The sequence below is a fragment of the Esox lucius genome, chromosome 5, assembly GCF_011004845.1.
Source record: "Esox lucius isolate fEsoLuc1 chromosome 5, fEsoLuc1.pri, whole genome shotgun sequence".
Lineage (NCBI taxonomy): Eukaryota > Metazoa > Chordata > Actinopteri > Esociformes > Esocidae > Esox > Esox lucius.
Window position 1 is genome coordinate 5,405,914 of NC_047573.1, and position 17,886 is coordinate 5,423,799.

General features: G+C 44.5%; 1 protein-coding gene across 1 annotated transcript in view; it reads right to left on the reverse strand.

Annotated features, from left to right (window-relative positions):
* Positions 1 to 6,096: 6,096 nt before the first annotated feature.
* Positions 6,097 to 17,886, reverse strand: part of LOC105010157 (butyrophilin subfamily 1 member A1) — a 30,193-nt gene continuing 18,403 nt past the window's right edge. Inside the window, exons 11-13 of the mRNA XM_034292508.1 lie at positions 17,668 to 17,685; positions 7,667 to 7,693; positions 6,097 to 6,754 (exon numbers count right to left, since the gene is read on the reverse strand). Coding sequence (XP_034148399.1) covers positions 6,231 to 6,754; positions 7,667 to 7,693; positions 17,668 to 17,685 — 569 coding nt within the window. The 3' untranslated portion in view covers positions 6,097 to 6,230. The remainder of the gene's footprint in view (positions 6,755 to 7,666; positions 7,694 to 17,667; positions 17,686 to 17,886) is intronic.

Below are 17,886 nucleotides of genomic sequence, written 5' to 3' on the forward strand. Positions count from 1 at the left end.
TAGGTTTGATTAATTCATTATTAGAGTCAGGTGAGTCAGCTAGGTTTGATTAGTTCATTATTATTCAGGTGGGTCAGCTAGGTTTGATTAGTTCATTATTAGAGTCAGGTGGGTCAGCTAGGTTTGATTAATTCCACATTAGAGTCAGGTGGGTCAGCTAGGTTTGATTAGTTCATTATTAGAGTCAGGTGAGTCAGTTAGGTTTGATTAGTTCATTATTAGAGTCAGGTGGGTCAGCTAGGTTTGATTAGTTCATTAGTAGAGTCAGGTGAGTCAGTTAGGTTTGATTAGTTCATTATTAGAGTCAGGTGGGTCAGCCAGGTTTGATTAGTTCATTATTAGAGTCAGGTGGGTCAGCTAGGTTTGATTAGTTCATTGCCTAGGGCGCATCATTGACTGGTATCAGCAGATGAAATGGTTACTCTTTATCTGCGCATCTGTATAACCCATCAGTTTCTATCTGTTGTTTGTCCAGGTGCTGTGAGTCTTCTCCTAGAGTTGAAGAGGTTACCCATGTGGGGGAGGATAGCTTGCCCCTTGTGAAACCTAGGTAGTAATAGAACAAAGGGAATGTGCTCTGTTGAGTTAGGACAACAACTTTCCACACCCCTTTTAACTGTGATAAATACGAGCTGTTCATGTATCACATTAGAGACTCCTTGGATGATTATGTCTGTAAGCGTTTGACGCGTCTCTCTTATTTGAAAATAATAATAAAATGGTTAAATTGTGCCAAGAGAATTTGGTCTCTGTTTCTTACTCCTTTAATAGTGTCGTTCGATGGAATTACCATCACACTCTCTAATGTAGATGTGTTCACCACTGTCTTTCCCTGTCTATCTAGTGTAGATGTGTTCACCACTGTCTTTCCCTGTCTCTCTAGTGTAGATGTGTTCACCACTGTCTTTCCCTGTCTCTCTAGTGTAGATGTGTTCACCACTGTCTTTCCCTGTCTCTCTAGTGGAGATGTGTTCACCACTGTCTTTCCCTGTCTCTTGTGTAGATGTGTTCACCACTGTCTTTCCCTGACTCTCTAGTGGAGATGTGTTCACCACTGTCTTTCCCTGTCTCTCTAGTGTAGATGTGTTCACCACTGTCTTTCCCTGTCTTTCTAGAGTAGATGTGTTCACCACTGTCTTTCCCTGTCTATCTAGTGTAGATGTGTTCACCACTGTCTTTCCCTGTCTCTCTAGAGTAGATGTGTTCACCACTGTCTTTCACTGTCTCTCTAGAGTAGATGTGTTCACCACTGTCTTTCACAGTCTCTTCAGTTAATACTGTGGAATCCTCAGGTTCTTTGTTTTTCTTCCTTATCAGCTACCTCATCCATCCTGTATTGATTCATGTTCATTAGTTGTAGTGTTAATCCTTCAGGACTCATTCAGTATTAGTGAAGAGAACCGGTCATAGAAACATCAAGTCATTTAGAATGAATGCATTGTTTACTCTAATTAAAGACAAAGGATTGTGTCCCAAATGGTTCCCTATTCCCTACATGTTCCATAGGACCCTGGTCAATATGAGTGTATTAGGGCCCATTTGGGATACACACATTGTCTTTCTAAAAATTGTGGTTTCTATCGTTTGATCATACTGTTAAAAACAGACTTCTGTCCAAAGTGACTTAATTAGATTTAACACATACTGGGGTTTATGTGAATTTAACTCTGTGTTGGGGTCTAGTAAAGGATTCTGGGAGGTGGATCCTGGACCCCATTTTAAGGACATCAGCAGATCCGAGATTTTCTGTCTGAAGAAATTCTACATTATTTCAAATTAGACAAAATGTACTCTTTCCAAAACAACAGTTAAAAAAATTAGTGTCAACTAAGAATTGTAACCAATTAAAAACTGCTCACAGACCAGGGCTCAGAGTTTTGCAACAAGGTACAGTAACGATACATTCTGTGTCTCCATTGTGAAAGTAGGTCTAGTGCTGTGCTGACTGGTTTAATGTTTGTCCAACATCTCATGGTAAAGGTCAACTATGGGTTGTGTCAGAGGCTGGGAATCAAAGAAGTGGATGATGACAAAGTACAGCCCATACTTGCTAATGTTTGGGAGGGAGGCGAGGTACCCCTCAGAGGTGGAAAAAGAGTATGAAGTAAGACTGCGCAATGTTCCCATTTATATACATACGTACATACATACATACTGTACATATTCTCTACTTCCTTACTGTGATTTGCGGCAGGACATAGAAGACAAAGCCTGATACAGATGGAGGACACCTGAAAAAGCCTCCATAGGCTGGACTCTGTATGTGAAGAAGTAAAGGCCAATGTAAAGAAAAGCCAGGACAGGATCTGAAAAAGAAAACAAGAGAGGCCAGGAGGATGATTTTCAAGTAGGGGATTTAGTTCTCCGTAAGAATGTTAGACAGGAGCAAGGAAAAGGGGCAAGCTGGAGTCAGATATGCTGGGACCCTTTAAAATCCTTCTACTGCAGGGGAAACCAGCTGACCTTATGGCAGTCAGGGGGAGAAAACAAATCAACATCAACATGGACCATTTAATACATTATGTCCAGCCAGAGGAGAGGATCCCTGCCAAATTGAAGAAATTGTTGGATCCACTGGCTGGGTCATCACAACATGCACACAAACATGCACTTCACCAACAGCTGGAGGAACATCCACCTGCCAAAAGGCAAAATACACCCTAAAGAATGCATTTACATAGATTCACATAGATTGTGAATGCGTATCTATCCATTGCTGGGCGCTATACAATGACCGAGGTCTGGCAGGGTGAGTAGGATGTTTTACCTTTTCAGTACCTTGATATCTGAACTTGAGGTGTGTGTACGATTTATTTGTTTTTGTTCTTAGCTTAACCTTGTAAAACATGATGTCGCTGCTGGGGCAGTTCGCCACCAGGGACACTGGACACATGTTTAGCAATCCTAAATGTTCATTGATTCAGATACAGTAGATGTAGTCATGGTTGTATGAGAGGTTCATGTCATTTGTTATAGCATTTCCACATATCATGTATCTTAAGGAGAAAAGGTCCTTATATGGTGTTTATTACACCACACCTGTTGTGTTGCCTATGTTGAGGATTTGATTTTGGTAGGTGTGAATGATGAAAGGATATGAATATAAAACATGACCGATGGTAGATGCAGATGTTGTATCACAAGTTAATTTGTGCGCACTGCACTCTACCACAACTAACGACCGTATCCACTCTGCGTTCGAGCTGCAGGGTCAACAAACATCTCAAACTGTTTCCCGTACAGGCTATACATAGTCTAAGTACAAACACATTAAACGTGATCATGACACAAATAAGAATGACAAAATGAACAATGGAACGATTTATTTACGTTTGCAGCGTTTTGAACAGGCATCGATACAGTCACCTACACGATCATTCCCTGCCCAAGGCACCATGAGGGTCTTAAGGGGCTTAGTGTTTTTGTATTCAGTTGTATTTAGGACTGAAACACACCCGGAGGAGATCGATAAACAGACAAACTTCATCCTGGCGCCGGGCCTTTTTATAATTATTTATTATTATTGCTGGCCGTTAAACAGGTACAGTGCACTCACAATGTTCTGTACACTGTAGTGCTCAACTTCTGACCTAGTCAAATGTAATGCACTAGTGTGAATGAGCATGGAACATGTAGCCTACAACCCTGTGAGGGATAAGAGTTCACCAAGGCCTTTAGATTTAACCACAACATCAGGGCTCAGCTGACTTGTCAGGGGGTTTTGTGTACCAGGGGGTAATGGGGTTTTTCCACACTTTTTTTCAGTTTCAGGTGTGATAGTTGTTAAATGTGTAGTAATATTTGTGATCCATTCATTCTCCACAGGTCTTGTACCAGCTGGTCTGAGAGGCCCCAGCCAGGAGCCAGGGTTTGCAGACTTCTCTGTGTTCAACGAGATGGAGCTGGCAGAACGAGGACACTGTAAGCTAACCAGCCTGGAGCCCATCCTCCCATTTCAGGGCCCCCCTGGCCTTTCTGCCCCCCCCAAGAGAGGTTCCCTGTTGGGGGTGAGGAGCTGGGAGGACCAGGTGAATCTGGGAACAGGACATCCAGTACCAGCTGGCATGGTACCCTCAGATCACTTACACAGGACCCAGAACTGGGAGCAGGGAGGGAGGAAGATGACGAGGAGGAGGAGGAGACGGAACCAGAGGAGAGAGTGTCTTCTCTCCCCATCACAGCATTTCCTGCCCTCTTCTATTTGCACTTCTGGTTAGATGTTAACTGCATTTCATTGTACTGTACTTCTTCAATGACAATATAGTTGAATCTAATCTAATGATCAGGGTGAGGTTTTCCCTAAATACAGATCTGGGATCAGCTTCCCCTCATCCTCACCATTTATTAGGAAAATAGAAAACAGACCCCAGATCAGTTTCTCCAGCTAGATACAAGGACAGCCTTTTGGTGATGATCTGACTGATGGACATTTCCTTGTGTTGTTTAGTAATGACATAACAGCAGGCTTGTGGATGGAGGGACATTTGTTGACCGGTGTGACAGTAGAAATGATCTTTAGGGAGGAGGTTCCACTATAGGGGTTCTTCTACTGTTCTCCTGCTGGTAGACGTTCCTCCGCTCCCTTCTCTCTGCTTCCTCCTATGAGGAGGTCAGTCCTTGGTTCTGCAGGTTCTCTGTTGCTCCCCGGGGATTCTTGTCCCTCCAGACTCCTATGTTGTGTTCATCCCAGTTGTCTTTCCTGAAGTGTTTCACTTGTTCACTTGGTTACAGTTTATTTAGTAAAAACGACCATTTGTAGAGATCCTACAGATATTCACCCCATCAACAAACACAGTTCATGATTGATAAGGTTAAGGTTAGTGTTAGATTTAGAATAACTGTTTGGGAAAGGGTTACGTTTAGGGATTAGATGAGGATTAAAGTAAGTGTGGGTGTTAGTAGTTAATTTAAATGTTATTGGTGGTCTGTAGACAGTCTGTAAAGCATCTACATATCAACTATCCAAATAAAGCCTCTCTGTTCTCTATAATTAGTGAAACATGGCAACTCCCTCTGGCACATTAATTAGTTGGGGAGAACTGATGGGTTGAACACCTGAACCCAAATCAACTCTGATTCAGATTCCTCCTCCCTCACCCTCCTCCCTCACCCACCTCCCTCACCCTCCTCCCTCACCCTCCTCACCTCCTTCCTTCGTACCTGAATTTTTAATTCTGTATTTCCTTCTTGCCCTCTGTCCCTCTTCTCTCTCTTGCTCCTTCCTTCCTCGTCCTCCATCCATTCTCTCCCTCTCTCATCTCTGAATCTCTCCATCCATCCTTTCCTCCACCCTCTCTACACCTTCCCTCTCTCCCCCTCCCTGCTTCTCTTCTCTCTCTCATCCCTTCCATCAATCTCTCATCCCTTCCATCAACCTCTCATCCCTTCCATCAATCTCTCATCCCTTCCATCAATCTCTCATCCCTTCCATCAATCTCTCATCCCTTCTCTCCATCCATGTTAATCTCCTTCCTCCTTCCCTTCATCTCTCCTCCCCTGAAAAGTAATTAACAGATGAGTATTTATAAACCAACTAATATATAATATTTTGCTGCTGCTAAAAACACACAACAGAACAGAGAGACAACAAACACAGTAATAAATGTAAGACAAACAGTCTTTTTGTATAGTGATCTCTGTTGTTAATCACAAACCCGTCGAAAGTCAAGGGACAGAATTCACATTTTATTAAAACTATTGCAGTAAGTGTTTCCTCTTGGCTGTTCAAATCAATATTAGTGTAAAGATGGTTGCTAGCTGGTAAATACAATGAAGGGGGTGTCTACCTGACACAGATCATATTTCCACAAAACCCCCAAAGGACCCCCATGTTAAATGGTCAATATAAACATTTCACATTAATGGGGTTGGCAGAGTGTGACCAACTGAGAGAGAATCTAAACACAGATGTTTCTGTTGTTCTCATTATCTAGATATTCAACACTACTGTTGTTTGCTCCTTGGGGTTTAAGGCCGGGTATTTTGTAAAAGCACTTTGTGACAACTGCTGATGTAAAAAGGGCTTTATAAATACATGTGATTGATTGATAGGCACATTTAACTTCCAATGAAACATACATTCATATAATTCCACACAAATCACATAGTATGGGTACTAGAAACATCAACGGTCTCACATAAATGTTCTCATATTTCATATTCTTGCCAACTGTTCTCCATCCTGGATTTCTGATTGTCTGTCTGATTTCTGGTTGTCTGATTTAAAACAGTCAGTCAGTAAGATGTAGAGGACAGATGACCAGTGGGTTGTGATAAGTGTAGAAGTAAGGATAGAGTTTCTCATTGAAGTTTTGACCAGTGAAAGAGTAGATGTGACTCCTGGCCTCCACATTGAAGAAGGAGACCTGTCCCTCCTCATAATCCACAAACACCCCCACCTTCTGGGGCTCCTCTCTCAGAGGGAGGGTGACAGGGGTGTCAGTGAGAGCCTGATACTCTCCATCCCACAGCCACACAGTCCAGTATCCATTTCCAGGACTCTGTGTAATCATCCCCTTCCTGTAGACTGACTCTCTGGCCACTCCCATAGTCCACTTAGTCTTCTCCTTCACCTGAACCTCATAGTAGAATCTCCCTGAGGAGAAGCCCTCCTTACCCAGGACCCAGGGATAATATGTAAACCTCTTTGGGTTGTCAGGGAGATTCTGGTCTATGTCTCCACGTCTCACTTGTTTCCCGTCATCAGACAGGATGAGGTTGGGATGTGCAGTATCAGGATCTAGAGTCACATCCACTGTGGAGAGAAACACTATGATAAATACAATGACATCATGACATCAACATCAGTGGAGAAAATACAAGTGGAGGACAACATTTACTGTGTTGATCTCTGACACATGAGTCTTCCAGTATTAGTGGTTCATGTGTGGTTTAGGTAGAGATAACAGAACATCCAGTATTAGTGGTTCTTGTGTGGTTTAGGTAGAGATAACAGAACATCCAGTATTAGTGGTTCATGTGTGGTTTAGGTAGAGATAACAGAACATCCAGTATTAGTGGTTCATGTGTGGTTTAGGTAGAGATAACAGAACATCCAGTATTAGTGGCTCATGTGTGGTTTAGGTAGAGATAACAGAACATCCAGTATTAGTGGTTCATGTGTGGTTTAGGTAGAGATAACAGAACATCCAGTATTAGTGGTTCATGTGTGGTTTAGGTAGAGATAACAGAACATCCAGTATTAGTGGTTCATGTGTGGTTTAGGTAGAGATAACAGAACATCCAGTATTAGTGGTTCATGTGTGGTTTAGGTAGAGATAACAGAACATCCAGTATTAGTGGTTCATGTGTGGTTTAGGTAGAGATAACAGAACATCCAGTATTAGTGGTTCATGTGTGGTTTAGGTCGAGATAACAGAACATCCAGTATTAGTGGTTCATGTGTGGTTTAGGTAGAGATAACAGAACATCCAGGTCACCTCTTATGTTAATATACTATTTATTCATATTTGATATATGACATATATGCTGATAGCTGTCAAAGACACATGACTGATGATCAAAGTACAACATTTAGGTAAATAAATGATAGTTAAAACAGGTTACTACTCTGTATTGTAAAGTATTTATGAGTTTAGACCAGATGGTCCAGAGGTCAGTATAAATACAGTCACATAGTAACTCTGGTGGAGAGAAACACACTGACCTGCATGTCTTCTGATGGCTTCAAAAACTGAAATATAAAGAGAGTCAGTTGGTTATAACAATGATGAATGGTATTATAAACTACTGAGTATATATGTGATCTTCAAACCACTCTCATACTATGAAGTATAATAATTCCTTCTGATTGACATAATGGATGTTAACATACCAGCAGTATACAGTATAATGACAGTAGGGCAGATTAAAGTGATTTCCCTTCATCTGTCAGGATATTTCAATGCTGCTGGTTGAAATAACACTGAAAATAATGGTGTTTTGTGTGGATAAAAGGACTTTCATCATGTTCAGATGGGACACATTTTCTGTTGATTAAAACCTTACAGTAATGTGTGTGTAATATTAGAGTCACGTGTGTGTGTATGTATGTGTGTGTGTGTGTGTGTGTGTGTGTGTGTGTATGTTTGTGTGTGTGTGTGATGATTGTTTTACTACATTAATTAGTGTGGTTCAGAGAAGCCCTCCTTCAGCAGTATTGGGTAATGATAGGTAGTGATGGGAAATCAAGGCTTTCTGAAGCAGTTGAGGATTTCGTCAAATTGGACCAATTAATAATTCATTGTCTAGAGGCTTTTGAACTCACTGCGCAGTGGAGACACCTGCTGGTCAGGAATAAATTATTTAAACAACAATAAACAGTATTGTTTGCACTCTTAAAGTGTAACATGATCTGGATTTGATCTCACACGACAACAAGATGTTTTTTGAGAGTCGGTGAATCAACCTGCTGCTCCACTGCTGGACTTACAATGCTAAAAAAATTTAAAAAAATGAATGACTAAATATGGTGACCAATAGAGGTCATTCATGTGTAATATATAGGAAGCACTCGTAAATAACTTGGCATGAAGGAAAGTCCTGGTGCCAGTCAGTGGAGAATGACATCTGCAGTCCGCTTTGAAAAAGACAAGGATCAAACAAAGCTTCAGACGTCATTAATCACCTGGTGATCATACATCTGAATGATACATCTCTATGAGACGACATTAATCACCTGGTGATCATACATCTGAATGATACATCTCTATGAGACGTCATTAATCACCTGGTGATCATACATCTGAATGATACATCTCTATGAGACATCATTAATCACCTGGTGATCATACATCTGAATGATACATCTCTATGAGACATCATTAATCACCTGGTGATCATACATCTGAATGATACATCTCCATGAGACCTCATTAATCACCTGGTTATCAGACATCAGACAGGGCGACGCATGTCACAGAGACGGACGGGCACATGTCAATTGGAAGGACCACTAGGTAGCAAAGGGGCACATGTCAATTGGAAGGACCACTAGGTAGCAAAGGGGCATGTGCTCTGTACAGGTTGAGCCTTACATGTGCCATGTGTCTGTCTGGGACTGGAACCAGGCTTTCTAAGATAGTGACATATCCATCCACAGCTCCACACGTTGAGCTAGCCTGTCAGCCAGCTGATGTCTCTACCAAATATGTAAGACCATTCTAACAATACCCTACAGTATTGTGGATACCCACTTGTTACTGATAATGAATGACGTGTAGGAGAAATGTTTTTACATTCACCGGTTAATTTGTGAATGTCATTAGTTTTAGATAATTAGACTGTTGACTAGGTTAGTTTAGTCACATATGTTTGGAAGCACCATGTCTTTAAAACACTGTCACATGATTGCTTGGATCATTGGTCTGAAGTGTTGTATTTTACCTGTTATTAATGTAATGTTACCTGAGTGGAGGGTGGATGTACCTTAAAACACGTTATAACATTTACTTTCAATAATGGTACAGAATCGAGGCTGAAGGTTTAACATCTTGCTCTTTACTCTGACAGACCCAGAACAACTACCAGGCATGAGCAATCCATCCATAAGCATCATGAACAGTCTAACTTAATAGAACACAGAGTGATCATTCAAATACACCACAAGAAGCTTCAAACGCCATCAATCATGTGATATTGTTACCAGGATACAAGCCTCGGCCCTATCACTTCCAGCAGACTGGGTTGAAATATCTCAGCAAGGCCTGTCATTACTAATGGGACAAAACCCCAACTGGACCTGAACACAGTTTGGCAGCTTCCCCTAAACCAGGCCCACCTGCCCCCATCTGACTTTGTTTAGGGGCAGATTAAAGGAGACCAGGGAAACAATTTGGACAGGAAGAGAAGAAGAAGTGGAAGGTGCAGAAGCCTCAACAAACTAGGAGACAGAAGAATCCCCAACTGGAGATGAGGGGAACACAGGTCACCCAAACAACTAAACAACTGGCCCCCAAAACAACTAAACCTCCACCAGTGAGGTGACCCCAGATGAACCAGCCTCCCGTCCACAGCAGTCTTGTTTGGAGATTCCTCCTCCTGTCATTTCTGTTGATAAATCCCTCCAGGACACTGAACACTCATCTGATATCAGTTCCCTGTGTCTCTCCTCATAACACACTAATGACTAATGAATGGTACAACCCAGATGCTCTGCTACTTCAACATTTCAACCTCTGATCGAAGGAAAAGGCCAGAGGCTTGAGCTTGCAAACGGAAATGGTAAAAAGTTGTAAACAAAGAGATGTAGCACTGCTCATTGCATTGAGAGCAGAAACATGGACAGGAGAAAGAAGGTAGTGAATGTATTGAATCCCTCCATGTTCATCAGATATGATGCTGGGGGTCACTGTTTGTTTGACCCCCAGCATCCCAGAAAACACAACACATTGGTAAGTATTGGGAGGCATAAAAGCTCCTCTGTGAGCTACAGTTACCCAAAACCCCTTCCTCTGAGGCACTTCACAGAGAGGTTTATGTTCAACTATGGAGAAGTAGAAATCAAGCTTGCGACTTCCAAACACTGACCTCTACTTGTTGTCCTATTTAATAATTTAGGTAAAATAAATGTTTGCATTTCTCCTTTGATTGAATGGAAATATAGAAAAAATATTGTCCCCTGAATACTGGTTGCACTAATTGTGTTCAGTGGACAGAAAAAGTGCTTTTATCTCTAATAAGGTTCACTTCTGTAATGGCCTTTTAACTGGACTCCCCAAAAAGACAGTAAAACAACTGCAGCTCATTCAGAATGCTGCTGCTAGAATGTTAACCAGGACCAAGAGAACTGAACACATCACTTCGGTTCTTAAATCTTTGCATTGGCTTCCAGTCAGTTACAGAATAGATTTTAAAGTGGTGCTTTTAGTTTATAAATCACTGAATGGTTTAGGACCCGAATACATTTCTGATATGTCTGAAGAATATAAACTGAGCAGGGCTCTTAGATTAGCTAATAGAGCCCAGAGTCCAAACTAAACATGGACAAGATGCATTCAGCAGTTATGCTGCAAACAACTGGAATAAACTACCAGAAGATCTTAGATGTGCCCCAAACATATCAATTTTAAATCCAGGTTAAAAACACTTCTCTTTTCACACGCCTATGATGGAGCACTTGAACTTAACCGCACTGTTTAGCATTGCAGCTTTTATAGCTTCCTATGTTTTTATTCTATTTCCTTATTCTATGTTTTATAAATTTCTTTGTAAAGCACATTAATTTGCTTCTGTATATGAATTGTGCTATATAAATAAACTTGCTAAAAATCTATTAAATTGAAAATGGAAAATCTAAGGGGTGTAACCTAGACAAGGAAAGTCAGTGAACAAAATGCAAGAGTTTTAGAGATGCCTGTCATCTGGATAGGAAGTTATTAAAGGTTTATGTTAATTAGGTTATAGAATTGTAAAATACAGATAATGAACTAAGAAATAATAAGAGTTGTACCTAACACCCAATAATGCTAAATTAGATAGTTTTACTATATTAGATGTGTGGACTCGCCAACTACAAATAAACAAAACCGACTTCAAGGCGGTGGAGGGGTGGTGGAGGGGTTTGAGTACCCGAGTGACCCTAGGAGCTATGTTGTCTGGGGCTATATGCCCCTGGTAGGGTCTCCCAAGGCAAACAGGTCCTAGGCGACGGGTCAGACTAAGAGCGGTTCAAAACACCCCTTAATGATGAAAAATTATTTGAGTTCCGTGACGTCGCCCGGTATGGCGCAGCCGGGGCCCCACCCTGGAGCCAGGCCCGGGGTTGGGGCTCGCACGCGAGCGCCTGGTGGCCGGGCCTTTCCCCATGGGGCCCGGCCGGGCATAGCCCGAAGGAGCGACGTGGGGCCGCCTTCCCGTGGGCTCACCACCCACAGGAGGGACCATAAGGGGTCGGTGCGTAGAGGATCGGGCGGCAGTCGAAGGCAGGGGCCTAGGCAACCCGATCCCTGGACACGGAAACTAGCTCTAGGGACGTGGAACGTCACCTCGCTGGCGGGGAAGGAGCCTGAGATAGTGCGTGAGGTCGAGAGGTTCCGACTGGAGGTAGTCGGAATCACCTCTACGCACGGCTTGGGCTCTGGAACCACACTCCTTGAGAGAGGATGGACTCTTCACCACTCTGGAGTTGCCCATGGTGAGAGGCGGCGGGCTGGTGTGGGTTTGCTTATAGCTCCCCAGCTCTGCCGCCATGTGTTGGAGTTTACCCCGGTGAACGAGAGGGTCGTTTCCCTGCGCCTACGGGTCGGGGATAGGGCTCTCACTGTTGTTTGTGCCTATGGGCCGAACGGCAGTGCAGAGTACCCGACCTTCTTGGAGTCTCTGGGAGGGGTGCTGGAAAGTGCTCCAACTGGGGACTCTATCGTTCTACTGGGGGACTTCAACGCCCACGTGGGCAACGACAGTGACACCTGGAGGGGTGTGATTGGGAGGAACGGCCCCCCTGATCTGAACCCGAGTGGTGTTCAGTTATTGGACTTCTGTGCTAGTCACAGTTTGTCCATAACGAACACCATGTTCAAGCATAAGGGTGTCCATCAGTGCACATGGCACCAGGACACCCTAGGCCGCAGGTCGATGATCGACTTTGTTGTCGTTTCATCTGATCTGCGGCCGTATGTCTTGGACACTCGGGTGAAGAGAGGGGCGGAGCTGTCAACTGATCACCACCTGGTGGTGAGTTGGATCCGATGGCGGGGGAGGAAGCTGGACAGACTAGGCAGGCCCAAGCGTACTGTAAGGGTCTGCTGGGAACGTCTGGCCGAGTCTCCAGTCAGAGAGATCTTTAACTCCCACCTCCGACAGAGCTTCGACTGGATCCCAAGGGAGGCTGGAGATATTGAGTCCGAGTGGACCATGTTCTCCACCGCCATTGTCGAAGCGGCCGTTCGGAGCTGTGGACGTAAGGTCTCCGGTGCCTGTCGAGGCGGCAATCCCCGAACCCGGTGGTGGACACCGGAAGTAAGGGATGCCGTCAAGCTGAAGAAGGAGTCCTATCAGGCCTGGTTGGCTTGTGGGACTCCTGAGGCAGCTGACGGGTACCGACTGGCCAAGCGGACTGCAGCCCGGGTGGTTGTGGAGGCAAAAACTCGGGCCTGGGAGGAGTTCGGTGAGGCCATGGAGAAGGACTATCGGCTGGCCTCGAAGAGATTCTGGCAAACCGTCCGGCGCCTCAGGAGAGGGAAACAGTGCCCTACCAACGCTGTTTACAGTAGAGGTGGGCAGCTGTTGACCTCAACTGGGGATGTCGTCGGGCGGTGGAAGGAGTACTTCGAGGATCTCCTCAATCCCGCCGTCACATCTTCCATTGAGGAAGCAGAGGATGAGGGCTCAGAGGTGGACTCGTCCATCACCCGGGCTGAAGTCACTGAGGTGGTCAAGAAACTCCTCGGTGGCAAGGCACCGGGGGTGGATGAGATCCGCCCTGAATACCTCAAGTCTCTGGATGTTGTGGGGCTGTCTTGGTTGACACGCCTGTGCAACATCGCGTGGCGGTCGGGGACAGTGCCTTTGGGATGGCAGACCGGGGTGGTGGTCCCTCTTTTTAAGAAGGGGGACCGGAGGGTGTGTTCCAACTACAGGGGGATCACACTTCTCAGCCTCCCCGGGAAGGTCTATGCCAGGGTTCTGGAGAGGAGAATACGGCCGATAGTAGAACCCCGGATTCAGGAGGAACAGTCTGGTTTTCGTCCGGGCCGTGGAACACTGGACCAGCTCTATACCCTCTACGGGGTGTTGGAGGGTTCATGGGAGTTTGCACAACCAATCCACATGTGTTTTGTGGATTTGGAGAAGGCATTTGACTGTGTCCCTCGCGGCATCCTGTGGAGAGTGCTTCGGGAATATGGGGTCCTGGGTCCTTTGCTAAGGGCTGTCAGGTCCCTGTACGACCGAAGCAGGAGCTTGGTCCGCATTGCCGGCAGTAAGTCAGACTTGTTCCCAGTGCATGTTGGACTCCGGCAGGGCTGCCCTTTGTCACCGGTTCTGTTCATAATTTTTATGGACAGAATTTCTAGGCGCAGCCAGGGGCCGGGGGGTGTCAGGTTCGGGGACCACACGATTTCGTCTCTGCTCTTTGCGGATGATGTTGTCGTGTTGGCTTCTTCAAACCAGGACCTTCAGCATGCGCTGGGACGGTTTGCAGCCGAGTGTGAAGCGGTGGGGATGAGAATCAGTACCTCCAAATCCGAGGCCATGGTCCTCAGTCGGAAAAGGGTGGCCTGCTCACTTCAGGTTGGTGGAGAGTGCCTGCCTCAAGTGGAGGAGTTTAAGTATCTAGGCGTCTTGTTCACGAGTGAGGGAAGGATGGAACGGGAGATTGACAGACGGATCGGTGCAGCTTCTGCAGTAATGCGGTCGATGTATCGGTCTGTCGTGGTGAAGAAAGAGCTGAGCCGCAAGGCGAAGCTCTCGATTTACCGGTCAATCTACGTTCCTACTCTCACCTATGGTCATGAGCTTTGGGTCATGACCGAAAGGACAAGATCCCGGATACAGGCGGCCGAAATGAGCTTTCTCCGCAGGGTGGCTGGGCGTTCCCTTAGAGATAGGGTGAGAAGCTCGGTCACCCGGGAGGAGCTCAGAGTAGAGCCGCTGCTCCTCCACATCGAGAGGGGTCAGCTGAGGTGGCTTGGGCATCTGTTTCGGATGCCTCCGGAACGCCTTCCTGGGAAGGTGTTCCGGTCCCGTCCCACCGGGAGGAGACCCCGGGGAAGACCTAGGACACGCTGGAGGGACTATGTCTCCCGGCTGGCCTGGGAACGCCTCGGTGTCCCCCCGGAAGAGCTAGAGGAAGTGTCTGGGGAGAGGGAAGTCTGGGCATCCCTGCTTAGACTGCTGCCCCCGCGACCCGGCCCCAGATGAAGCGGAAGAAGATGGATGGATGGATGGACTTCAAGGCCATAGCTGGACCACCCAGTGTAGTTGGTGCAACAGATGGGAGATGGGAGGTGGCGGCGTCAGAGATGTTGTTTTGTTGGTGCTACGGGGAAGCTCGACGTTTCAGTGTGTGTGCTCTTAAATTTATAGTTTCCCTAGACACACAGTACACAGGCAGATACACACACCCGCTGCGCAGCAGTCTAATAAACCAGCAAACCAGAGGGAGAATGTATTAAACAACCTGCCCCCCTCTGCTCCACCGACCACGAGCAGGCTTACTGACCACGCATACCCTGCATTCCCGTGATTGGCAGAGAACTTTATCCCGAACTTTAAACTGTACAAAATAATGAAGAAATATATGCAGTTAACAGACACAGGTTTGTGCACAATTCAACCACAGGACTTATGTTTGTTAACACCTCCACTGATAAATCAACAGTATTCTGTTACATGTTATATGAATGAGCATATAGATAACTATAAGGAGTCCGAAATTGTGCCTCAACCACAAATGCATTACATTTCTAATAGGCAACAGAGAGGGAAATTGCACTCACCATTAGAAATCTTCATAACAAAACAACCTGCCTGTTGTCTTGTTGAGTGTAAAGGCATCAATAATTGTGTTACTGTCCAGGGTCCTTGTTCTCTCAGTGTTGCCAACAGTACCAGGTTACTGATTTGAGAGTCCCCACTGCTGTTCCTCTGGTAGATTTTCAAACGACGCAGACAAGTTAAACTGCGCTCACAGCTTACTGATATCAGAGATATGCATATCAGTTTGTATAAGTCTACAAATGCATCTTTGTAAGGCTTCATGAGGGATATGAACTCCTGAGTGATTGTGATAGTGTGTCCCTGTTCATCTTTCCTTTGCAGTAGCCGGCGAGCCAGGTAGATCTCTGCAGACAGGTTTTCCTCACTGATTCCATGTGACGGTATGGAATGCGCTGTTTGTCCAGAAAATGTGTGTTTGGGGTTTAGGGCTGGCACACCTCTAAGTGCATAATTTGTCTTTGTTGAAAAGCGCCATCTCCATTACCAAACTGTCTATAACAGGATAGAAAGAGTGCGTTTTCAGGTAATCCATGCTGTCTATGAGTGCTCTCTCTAATGGGGTATCCACAACAAAATCCTCCGGATGTCGAGCTGTTTGCCTTCTCTCACGCAGTGGAGCCCGTGTTGCAAATCCTGTATTTGCGCACAGGTCTTCCGCCAGCTTTCGGATTTCTTTCCATGTTTCATCTGTGCGCTTTTCTGAGATGGCATTGATTACGATCACGATCACTGAAATCTGTTCCTTTTTACTGATGTCTTTACTTTCATCCAACAAAACAGCAAAGTACTCTGCATCCCTCACCTCTTCACTGATTTAATTTCGTATCATATCAGCCAATACAGCAAATCTCATTTTGTATGTCATGGAAAACGTATTTGGCATTTGATGGATTGCTGGCTAACTTCTTGTCCACTGTCATCAAACATTCCAATGACATGCAGCTCGCGAAAATGTCCCCTATTAGATGACTCCTCCCCCTCACCGTGGCCTGGTTGTGTGATCCACTGGCAAGCTGTGTAGCGTAGGCTTTCTACCACAGCCTTCATGTACCTTCAGTTCTCTGACTGCCTATTCACCAACTGTCATAAGATGTGTTTTACTACCATGCTGTACTTCAAAACTAGGATCGTAATAAACAGTTCTGCTTTGTATTTTATTATTTCAAATGCTTATTTCGAAAGATAATTCGAAATGTTTAAACAAATAGTCTTTATTTCTCAGTAGGCTATCGGTGTATTTGTTCATTAAAACATTTCGTAATTATATCAGTGATGAAGTTACAACTAGAAACATTTCACTTTTAAATTCGTTATAACCTATTATTGTAGGAGAACATTGTGTGTACTGTCATTTAGAAAACTATTTTCGAGAACTAATAGCATTTTCAGCGTTCTAGCTCCCCCATTTGTTTGGAATAGTGCATCACAGTTTGATGCCGTATGTTGACGCAATCTACCTGATCTTACCGTGGTAAGAAAACACTGGAATTAAACGAGTGACATCTGTACCCCCATCAGGCTTTATTTAGGGGAAGATCAGAGGAGACCAGGGAAACTGTTCTGGGTAGGAAGAAGAGAAAGCTGCAGAAGCCTCAACCAATCAGGAATCAGAGAAGAATCACCAGCTGGAGACAAGGGGCTGTCTAACTTTTAAAATGCTGGCACCCGTACCCCCAAAACCTCTACCCCAGATGAGGTGACCTCCCTTCCACAGCAGTTTTGTTTAGAGATTTCCTCCTCCTGTGATTTCTGTTGATAAATCCCTCCAGGGTCCTGAACACCCGTCCAACATCCGTTCACTGTGTTTCAACTTACAATTCAGTCCCCACAAGGGAACATACTATTTCCAGCTTAGTGGTCAGGTTTACGGTAAAAAGTACAATTGGAGTTAAGTCATACAGTAAGAAGTTAGGTTTACAGTGAAACCTCTAATTGGAGTTAAGTCATACAGTAAGAGGTTAGGTTTACGGTAAAACGTACAATTGGAGTTAAGTCATACAGTAAGAGGTTAGGTTTACAGTGAAACCTCTAATTGGAGTTAAGTCATACAGTAAGAGGTTAGGTTTACGGTAAAATGTACAATTTGAGTTGAGTCATACAGTAACATAATATTCTAGGTGGAGATCAGAGTTAGGATGATTTTGGGGTTAGAGGACAGGGAAAATAAGTCATCATTATTTAGTCCCCACATGGATATAAAAACAAACATGTATGTAAGATATTACTCACCATACTTCCTGAGGTCATCTGTAGTGTGTGGAGTAGATAGAAGACAGTGAGAACATCATAAACAGGTCAACTAGTAGATCTAGTCTGTTTAGCAAATCCTCACAGTCATTAGTGTTAGATCAACTAAATCCCTGCTGTTAGAGTGGACCGACTGACCAAATGCCTTTTGTACCCAAACAACTATTATCCCACTTTACCTAATACTTGTAAACTTTCTGC